Raw genomic sequence first — 11277 nt, forward strand, 5'->3', positions numbered from 1 at the left:
TCACCTAGCAGCTGTCTTTGATTATACAGAAGCAGAACCAGTAAATCCAAAAAAGGGCAGCAACAGAAATAATGATTAAGCTTTGTAGCCCAGGAGGAAGTGCTCTTGCAAAAGATGACATTTCCTTAGATACTGTCTTTCTTTAGCCATCCTAAGAGTTCAAATGTGACTCATAAATATATGCTAGATACCAGTCATATTAATCCCTAATTAGATATTAATATAAATTTATTCAAATTAAACAAATTTTAAAAGCTTAATTAATTTACAAAAACTGCAGAGAAGGTGGAGGAGGGTAGCAATTCACTATCTTTTGGGAATTCAGGTTGGAATCCAGGCCACAAATTCTCTTTGATTTTGTACATTGCTTTCAGATCTACCATTAATACCCTTTACTTCTCAAGCCAGGTTAGCCTGGTAGAACTGCATAGTACATTCAGCTCTAGAAAAATGAGATTTCCTTGACCTGAGCCAAGCTGTGAACCACACAACTCTGTTCACTGAAACTCAGCCCATCAGGAGGGCTCCAAGACACAAACTGAAGGTAAAAGTCTTACAGTTACTAGTGATCTTGCACAGGCACCCATCTGGGGGTACATTTTGCTGCCTCTAAGTCTTCATTTTCTTGGATTGATAGTTCATAGGGTCACATTAGCAACTATATCAGGATAGCAGGATATCTTGTGTTTTACATCTGTAGGTCTGTTTTTTAACCTTTGGGTCCACTCAGTCAGATTGCTAGTTAGTATGACTCAAATGGAGAAGAAATTCTCCTCTTCAAAAGAGAAAACCTGTTTGAAAATCAAGAGTCCTTACTAGAATTTAGTATTTATGAAAAAAGACACAGTAGAACATGACCGAATAAAGCAAGAATTACTTATATTTCCATTTCTAAAAAAACATTAAAGATAAAATTAAGGTGTAGTCAAATTTCATTACTCTCAGGTGCATCCATCATTGAGTTAAGAGATGCGGACTGTCTTTTTTCTTTCTCCCTCTGTGTTTTTCTGTTGTTGGCCATCAAGGTCTTTCACCCCAGAGTAGTGGGGAGGAGTAATTCCTTTGCCCCTTGGAGCAAGCCAAGAAGAGGTTAAACTTTTTCAGCCTAGTAAGAGAACTTGGTAAGAGCATTTACTTGAATAAAGTGAATAAAGAACAATTCCTTCATCTTTCCCTGTGTTTTGTTTCCTGATTTTTCTGACCCCGCCCCCCAGTATAATCAGTATAATATTAAACAAAAATGAAAATAAAAACCATCATCCTCATTCATTGTGGTAGAATCTGTATTTTATCCCAGGGCTTCTGAGTATGATGGCTTCTTCTGGATGTGAAAGTACTACAGAAAGCTGATGCCCTATCAGTTGGTACATATTTCTGTATTCGAAGGCAATCATCAAGTCTTCATTGCCTTTCAGATCCCACCCCCGATCCTTCCGTAATTATTATGTTTTAACTAAGCCTCCAACTATCAATCTCTTTATCTAGAGCAATAGTTTTTCTGGTTTTTTTGTTTGTTTGTTTTTCCCCCGTCTTCTTAATTCAAGGATAGCCAGGAATGGAGTTTGTTCACCTATCATTGTGGCCTGTTGTGACCATTACTTGTAATAGTTGACATTTTGTATTTTACCTGTTTGTATGGCATTTACATTAGTTTGGGATTGAGGGACCCTAAGTAAAAATTGATTATTTTATTTTTTCTCTCTCTTGGAACTTGAAAAAAAATAACTAGTACCTCAAAGAGATCGGTTTATAAATTTATTCTTGACTGTTCTGCAGGAAGCAGTACTTGGAAATGGAAAGCCATTGCACTCAGTAGCTCAGAGTCTGTGTTCAAAGTCTGCCCAAATGCATATCAGTGCAATTTATTGGTGCCCACCTAGGGGCTGGAAATCACAGAGCATTCTGAACCACACAAAAGAAGAGCCACAATGTAAGAAAAATAATTGCAGAAATAGAGAAGATACTATTTTCCCAAGTATAAGAATCCTAGAAGTACCAGTTTGACACCAAAGAAAATAAAAAATTGAAAGGTGAGAAAGACTATTAATTTCAGTTCTATAAGCCCATATGGAAATCTGACAAAATAATTTCTCATTCCAATCAATGAATAGCAAGACATGACCAGAATTAGGCTGAACAGCCAACAAAGCAAATCCAGTTTACAAGAATGCCGCCAAAACTAATTATCTGGTTTCCAAAACCATCCTGTCCAGTCACTGCAGCAATACAGAAATGTAGTACAAGTGACAGGTTTTTAGAAGATTTTTTGAAAGTAAAGCTTATATTCTCCAAATTTAATAATTCCTTACTGTTTCTTACCTATAGTCTATTGGCTAAAAAATACAGCATTAAGATTTGACAGTACTTTTGAACTGCAATCTAATACTATCATTTCTGCTTAAATTTTTTGTACTTTTCAGCCAACAACAGAACAAATCGCCATATGCTTGCCCTATTTGAAATTAAAAGAATTATCCAAATACACTGAATGTGAATAGGAAGGTTAACTGGTCATGGTGAGTAAAGTGAAGACTTTGCATGTTCTGCTCTTCAAAGTAAGATAAGCTTTGGCCTATGTGACAGGAATGGCTACTGTAAAAAGCCTTACAATGCTGATGGTTTCTTGCAGTACAGTTGTGACAAGAGCTCTGTGTTCCTATTTGTACACAAATCTAAAAATCAGTAGTGTTAAGAGATGTATGTGGAGTGATTATTGCTAACCTCGGAGCAGGTTCAGGCCCCATCCCTGGAGATATTCAAGGTTGGGCTTGATGGGGCTCTGGGCAACCTGCTCTAGTGAAGATATCCCTGCTTGCTGCAGCGGAGTTGGACTAGATGACCTTTGAAGGTCCCTTCCAACCCAATACATTCTATGATTCTATGATTCAATATTCACAGGGAATATTATAAAATGGACTTCATTTTCAGTGACACTATGCTAGCCCCACCATTGTGTAATTCATTTTATGTATAATAATTAAATTATTAGGTCCTGGTGCAAACAGGTGAAAAGACAGGGGTTCAGCTGCAAAGAACATATAAAGATAATTTATTGTGAAAGAGAAGGGATGAAGACAGACAGTAACAAAACTAGAACAATTTAAAATAATAGCATAAATGTTGCTGGCATCATATTATTGGGTTTTGTTGCTATTCTTGTTTTACTATCATTACTGCAAATATTTATTGTGAGACACCAGATGTCCTCTAGACTTTTAGGTAAAATTTTATCTTTGGGACATACTTGAAGGAGTGGAAGGAAAAGAGTGAAATTTTATTTTAATCTTCAAACATTTTTTTTAGTAATATTTTTAAATACAGTTTCTCCAAAAAACCCAACATGCTGGACTCATGCCTATACTGTTGGAGTACCATCTCTAGCACTGAAGCCAACTGAATAAAGTGATCTTTGTACATACGGTTACTCTCTTTTATACTCCAAAACAGAGTAGCTACCTCTGCACTGCCCACCAGGAATGGCCCCAGGCCTTTGCTAATCCCTAAACTGTATCTGGGAATTTGAGTGAGAAAAGCTAGGTGGAAAGGAGTAAATCCCTGCCAAGAACCATTGCAAAGATTTAACAGTAGAAAAGATTGTGGTTTTATGCTCATGTAATAATCCCTTGTGTTCAATTCAGTAGTATAGAAACCGTTATATAAAGTTTGCCCTTACCACTTCTAAACATGAAAGCAGCCTGCTTTTCCAAATCTCCCATTATCTACATCTTCTCCTCAACCAGCCTGCACTTCCAGATTCGTGCTGCAGAATGAGTATTGTGGTAGGACATAGATAGCTTACTTTTGAAACACGTGAGATTATGAACTCCTATACTCCTGCAGTTTTTTAATATTTACAGAATTGCTAGAGAGAATATGATCCTGTCCAAGCTGTAATTTAACTTCCACAACTTTTTCCAAAAAGGCACCTGAAAGTTTAGATGCATATAAGCAGTTGTTTTTCAGAAATAAAATAATACATAGGCCAGATCATGACTGCTCAATATATCAGTCAAGGAGTAGACCATGAAGAAAGGAGGAACATGTGTTGAGTGCATGAGGCTGCTAACCGAACACCTCGTGGACAAGATGGTGCTCTTTCTTGGCTGAAGCTTTTGAGAACATGAGACAAAACCCCAAAACTGAATTGGGGGTGGGGGAAAGAATTTGTCTTCAGCAGAAGCAGTGACATATTTTTTTTTGTCTTTTCACAATAATTCAAAATGTCACTCATTTCTAACAACAATAATAAAAGTGGAGTTGTGGTATGAGTATTAACTCATCACCTTGCAGAAACAAATCCTAGCATATGAAATTCAAATACTGAATCTGTGACACCTACACTGATAAACTTGAAAAATTAAAGTATTTCTCCTTCTGCTTTTTAATTACCTGGAGACAACATGCAATATTTTGTATTTTATAAATCGTACAAATAGCACAATTTATAAAAATGTAACTATTTTATGAAGTTATATTTTTAAAATTGAAGATATTTTGCTGATGCTCTTTATAAATATATTTCCACAAAGTTAATGATTCCTTCAATTAAAAAATAACAAGCTTACACTCCTTGCTGGCAGACATTATTTTCCTCTGAAAGACTCATCAGCAAAACAACACTGCAAGTGTTACCAGAATGTGATAGAAGGCTTTGTGCTGTAGATGAGAAAAAGTTTTTAGGAAACTTAAAAGAATTTACCTTGACAAGAAGTCCGTGAAAGAGAGACGTATTGGATATCCATGTCGTATGATTTTGACCATGTCTAGGACACCAATATATTGCAGTTGAGCAGACACATAAAAATTATCAAAAGTATCTGGCAACTTGGAGTTATTAGGCTTTATACAATGAACAGAATGTGGTGTGCAGTTCTGCAGCTTCCCAATAATATCTGTGAGTGATTTCTGTGGGGGAAAAAAAAACAGCTATCAATCTTTATTGTGCAGCAAAGGCAATTGCACAACACATTTGCTCCTCCTAACTTTTAAACATTTTCTTAAAAGGCTTGACCTGGTTATGCAAGTGGCTTTCTCAAGCATATGATTTTTTCTTCCTTCCACTGCAATCTGTAGAGTCTAATCCTGCCTTATTTATTTATTTATTTATTTATTTATTTATTTATTTATTTATTTTTATTTTTATTTCTGTCCAGAAGATATTCACTAACCCTGAGCTGTATTGCCACAGTGGTTGGGCCTCCCCGTTCCAGTCTCTGAAGAAATGAGGATGTTCCTTTCTTTTTCAACAGCTGTAGGGGAGAAAAGCACACACAAAATACCTTCATTTCAAGATGGGCAGTAAACCTTCATATTCATTGTAAACACAATTTACTAACAAAGGTGAACATTTATACAAATAGTATGTCATAGACAATTATTTGAGTTTCAGAAAAAAAATGAGAAAGTGGATAAATATCCTCAAGTATTTGCAGAGTCATGACTGGCAAGAAAGTTTTGATTTCAAAAGCAGCTGTATACTATTCAAAAGATAAAATACCTTTTCTAAACAACTGGGCAAAACAATGGGATCTGGAACTCTATTGCAGAAGCAGGACTTGTACAGTTAGCATTCCATACAGTCTACCTATAAGTAATATAATTCTGTAGCTCTCCAAAATGTTCCTTATGTCTTTGGCAGATGCTTAAGTAAATCTAAGCACAGATCATTAAAAAAATCTTGAAGGCAAAACAGTAATATTAATATTAAAAACCCCCTCTTTTCTTCCTGCACAAGTAAATGCAGTTAACCTTTTTCCCTTTCATTTTAAACTGATTTTCACCCATTATAGACATAAATTATCAATAACTTTGTATCTCATTAGAACCAATGTTATCCTATACATCAGAGTTGGGAGGGGGGAATAAATTTATTTTTTACTCTTCTACTTCCTGTCTTGGAAACTAAAATGGCAATAATCATCCTAAAACTGGTCCTATAAATTAGTATTTTTTTGTTAAAGATTCTACAGCAAGGCTGGCAAAATTATTGCATTCCAGGATTTGGCTTAGCTTTTAGATTCAAACCTCTGTATCAATGACAGCCTTTTCACCTCTGACTTCTTTTAACTGCCTTTCTCCAGTCCACTTACCTGATAAAACTCACTTCTATCAAGTCAGCATGTTCTGGCCTACTCCTGTCTTTTTCCAGTTGCATTAAAAAAGCATACATTTCCTCACCTTGGCCCACTCGAGCCAAACTTAATTAAAAATAGTGCAGTGCAAGCAATTCTTTACTCACTCTGCTAAACTTTGGAGCTCTTTTTCATTTCAAATCTCAATTACTAAGATGCAATAAGATTTTAAAGGCAAATTCATCCCCAACTTCAAAACAGAAAAGTAATAGAGATCTGCTTGCAACATGTCTTCTCATAAAAAGAACTACTAGCATACCAGTGACACTTCTCAGCTAGAGTTTACAAAATGATTGAGGAATGTAACTAAAAAAGAGTTTTCTCCACTTTACAGTTAATGCACTCAGCCCTTCCTCCCAACAGATTAAGTCTGTTGGGATTTAAATTCAAGACCATTTCCTGAGTTAGTGGAAGAGCCAGGAACAATGCTTTGGATGCTGAAGTTCCTGCCTGCTGTCTGGTGGTGCACACTTCCTCTGATGGGAAAGAAGTGTTTGGTTCAGAATGAGGGAGAGAAAAGAAAGGAAACAAGGCAAAGACACAAAATGAATTTAATTAAAACCCTCCAGACTTGGATATCTCCAGCTATGGGCTAAGGAACAAGACTACATCACTAAAGCTGTGCTTCACTATTATCCTCTGATATACAGCTTTATATTGGAAAATCTCGTACCTCTAATCTACACACACACACACAAAATAAATATATATATATATATATGTAACTTTGTAATTTCTATTAAGAAGCTAAAATCGCCTTCTAAAAATTCTCTCTTTACCAGCTGAATATTTTAAAGCTTTAACTAGAAAACATACCAAAAGCTTTGCAATAGATGAGTTCTTCAACTAAGAGGATGAAGCAAAGTGTTAATAAAGAGAAAGAATGTAGAGTCAATGGCAAGAAAAGCCTTTTCTTAAAGATGTGCATTCATGTGACTGGACTTCTGCTTTATGAACTCTGAAATCCATTGATTCTTCCAAAAGAAGCAAGGGGAAGGCAAGAGGGCCAAAGTTTCCACTAGGAAAAGATTACAGAAAAACAAGGGAGCAAGAGCTGATGTGAGCAAGAGAGTTGTGGGAGTATCAATGAAGATAAATTCTATTTTATCTGAAAAGAGGACATAGTCTTCCTAAGTTACAGAGACTTGATCTGGTATCCCCAAATTCCTATGACTCCTTATGTGCTCCAGAATTCTGTCCAGCTATTAGCTCTTTTAATGTCTGTCTTAGGATAGACACACTGTTTTCTTGGACCCTACTACAAGTAGAGTGGCGAGTTCAAAGAGGCAGACCATCCTTACATGTGACATCATGCTCAAAATCAAGGAGTCATTTATGGAAAGGTAAACAGGTAGATACATGGATACACACAGAGAAATCTATAATTATATAATCTAGCAAGTAGCTAGATATTGTGGAGTCTGTGTGACTATCCATACACAGCAACATGAATACCTTCCATTTTGTGTTTCTCACTACCTACAGTATGACATATGTCACAACTCAAATTTCAGATATAAAAGGAATGCCAGTCTCCTGTTGATAATTTTTCCCTGATGTCCCTCTTTCCTCTCCCCCAACCTTTCCTTTTTTTTTTTTTAATTTTTTTTTATTGCCTTTACCCTCAGGATAAACTCCAATAAAAATTCAGTGGTTATGATTTTCCAACATAGAGTATTTTTTTAAAATTTTTTTTTTTATTGCCTTTACCCTCAGGATAAACTCCAATAAAAATTCAGTGGTTATGATTTTCCAACATAGAGTAATTTTAATTCTACACTGGTAAAACAACGCCCCTTACATTGCATTTCCAATTACAATAACAATGAGAAACCAGCAAAAAAAAACATTACTCCAGCCCATCACAGTGGATTTCCAAGGCTATACTGGAAAAGGGAAGAAATCATTTGGGACAGCACAGTTATAGATGTAGGCTTGATTCACAAAAGAATTTACGCACTTACCGACTTCCAGCTGCTGCATCAGGTGCCTAATCCAAAATAACAAATGTCTCTTTTTGCCACTGGAACAGCTTAGATCCCTAAAGTTCTGCTTCCATCCCAAAGGGCAGCACAGTACCTTGCTCAAATTAGGCCAACTTAGTATCTACAAACTAAGTGATATTCTATCTCACCTGTGCAGCTCTTCTCAAAGCCTACCTTTGAGAAGCCAAGTAATCCTTGTTTCTGTGGGCAGATGAAGGATGAAGTTCTTTCCACCTTCCATCTAACACCTAAAAGTTTAGAGCATCCTCATTGAATCTGGAATTTCTTAATTTATCACGCTTCCCAAAGGAATTTGAATATATCTTCTGTCTATCTCGAGTAACTCCAGGTTAAAAGCTATTTTGGACTGGTCAAAAACCTCATAGTTTCAGAGAACCCAGCTGTGTGGTGTTTCCCCCTGGCCTGATTAGGCTTCTAACTTAGACGTGCTTTTCATACTTCCTTCCATGTATGGGACTAGGATCTTTTTCACAGCCTTAGGAAGCTTCCTCTAGGAAGCTGTTACTATAGTGGAAAGGCACCTAAAGGCACCTTGTGATGCCTCAGCTGTTTGCTAAATATATTCTTAAACCAACACCATTCACTTCAACTTAAGTTTTTCCACTGAGATTACTGACAAGAACAGTAGACAGGAATTATGCTACTATCAGCAGGGGGACTATAAGGAAAGTCCTATTGCTATTCTATGGATGTACTTGCATAAAGCTTTCCACAATGACACATGAGAGCAGGCTCCTTAATCCCATGACAGAATCAATTTTATGCAGCTGTAAACCAAAAATAGAGTCATAAGATTCAAGAAGCCTGGCGAAGCAGCTGATGTATTGTGAGAACTGCTTGCTTCTTTTCTAGAAGAAGGAAGAATTCCAAAGCTCTGTCAAGAATGGACTCAGAAAATCATGTTATGACTCCTCAAAATAGAGATGTTCCATGTGATATGAACAACTAATTTTCTGATAGCCTCTGAAGTTTCTTCCCACTCTAGTTTTGTTTGGTTTTCTTTAACTTTTTTGTCTGACTTAGCAAACAGAAAAAGAGTAAAGTTCAGAAATGGCAAGAGTTTGATTTGATTTCAAAACAACTGGGAAAATTTACATGCAAGTGACCATTTAAAATAACAATTTTTGTCAAAATGTGCAGGGTTGAGCTTCATACAAAACGACATGAACTATCTTTTGCAAACTAGGAATCTTCCCAGATTAACACAATAAAGACATTGAGGTTGCGCTTCCTATGTTTTAACTTACTCAACTATTCATCTGAAGTCAGCCAAGGAGACAAAACAAAGAAGTGTTCCTATACAGCCAAAAATCATCAACATTGCATCCACTGCTAAGCCCTGGAACAACAAAATCATGGAATGATTCAAGCTTGAAGGGACCTGATTATCTCATCATTTTCCTCCTGCTTAGAGAGTCCAAGAAAGATGCTCTTGAACCAGCATTATTAGTGTTAGTAAATTCTAATCTGTTAGTTCTCACTATTGCTTTAGTGTTGCTATTAAGTATTAGGTTGTTTTAATAGTTTAATGACTACAGAGAATGAAGCAGAGAAAAAGGAGCTTTCAGAAATTACAAAGTAATTGAGAAAAATCTTCAAGGAGCAAAGAGCAAAGAGAGTTCTAAATTCTTACCTTGCTGAGCTCGATATATTTCTTTGCTTCTCCACTTGCAGAGGCTACTGATGGTTTTTTACTCAGTAAAGCTGCTTTACATCCCTTGATTTTAAGGGAATGATATGGAGGAACAAGTGATCCAGTTTGCGTCAGTTTGGACTGGAACAATTGATTGATTACTACGTTTTCACTGGCTAGGAAAAAAAGAAGAAATTAATGCATGAAGATAAAATACAAGTTAGAAAACTAAATATACTGTATTTGGAAGTAAAAAGACGTACAGTAGGAGACAGAATTAAATCAGTAAACTTAAAACAAGTGGACAAATCAATAAACCATTATATTATGTTAGTTATCAATAAGCATTCAATATCTAAGGATGTCAGTCATCATTAACACTATTTTTAAACACTTTTGGGTCCTGTGCTGAACAAAATGGCAGAAAACAAAACCTTTCAGACTTATATGTCTAAACTTAATTACTTATGTGATAATCACCTCTGAATTTTGTTCCATTGCAGACTCCCAATTTGCCCATGTATTAAAGCAATGCAAGAGATGCATTCTGCACAATCTTTACCTAAAGTAGTATTTAGAAATTATCAAGGCACCTGACAGAAATAAATTATAGACACTCATTGCACCAAATAAAAAGAATTCTATAAAATACAATTTAAAAAAAGGCAAAAAAAAAAAAAAAAAAAAAAAAAAGGCAAGGTGAAGGACAGAACTGTAGCAAGCTGTGTTCACATTTCTCTACATCAAGACCACATTTATAAACTTTTACAGATAAAAGACAATGTCATACATATGTTTGATGCAGTGGTAATAATTAGTACAAAACAAATACACTTCCAAGTGGAGTTTTTAAAATAAAAAAATTGAGTTTTAAGATGGATACAATAACTTTATACAAATTTCAGTCAAATTATCCTTTATGAGATTATGGTCACGGGCTTTTTAATATGAACATGGCAATTACATGGTGCTTGTACTGCCACAGCACCAATAAGTATTAAAAAACCCATTGTGTGATACATCCTTAACCGTCCTTAATTTTTATTACTTTTTCTTTAAGCACTAACAAACTGATATTATGATCACACCTATCGTGAATAAAACAAACAAACAAAAACAAACAGAAGGATGAATGGGATAAGCATCATAAATAATGTCACTAAGTTTAGCATAGCAGGTAGAAATCCTCAGTTTGCTCTATATTAGCTGTATAAAGGCATATTAATGGATGCCTCAGTGCAATAGCTTTGTTTCTTTTTTCTGTGGAGGTTACTCTTCCTTACTTAACAGGAATAAGAAAATTATGAGGAAGATAGTAAAGCAGATACTTGAAAAGATTTCAGCACAATCAGTGGACATAGTAAACCTCAAGATTTTTAAAATATGGATAAATGTACTAAGTAGCTTTAAGAAAGGCATAAAAATTATGTCCTTCAAATTAAAACAGATAAAATCTATGTCAATAGTCTCTCCTGATTTATTTGTCACACTGGTATGTTCCACACTC

The 11277-nt window shown here is 35.5% G+C and overlaps 1 protein-coding gene across 1 annotated transcript in view; it reads right to left on the reverse strand.

Moving 5' to 3' along the window:
• MYO16 (myosin XVI) overlaps window positions 1-11277 on the reverse strand; it is a gene marked incomplete at its 5' end in the record, with an annotated part of 149227 nt that overhangs the window by 79490 nt on the left and 58460 nt on the right. Inside the window, 3 exon segments of the mRNA XM_010170386.2 lie at window positions 4700-4905; window positions 5169-5249; window positions 9771-9946. Coding sequence (XP_010168688.1) covers window positions 4700-4905; window positions 5169-5249; window positions 9771-9946 — 463 coding nt within the window.

The sequence above is a fragment of the Antrostomus carolinensis genome, unplaced genomic scaffold (genome assembly GCF_000700745.2).
Source record: "Antrostomus carolinensis isolate BGI_N321 unplaced genomic scaffold, ASM70074v2 scaffold16956, whole genome shotgun sequence".
Classification (NCBI taxonomy): domain Eukaryota; kingdom Metazoa; phylum Chordata; class Aves; order Caprimulgiformes; family Caprimulgidae; genus Antrostomus; species Antrostomus carolinensis.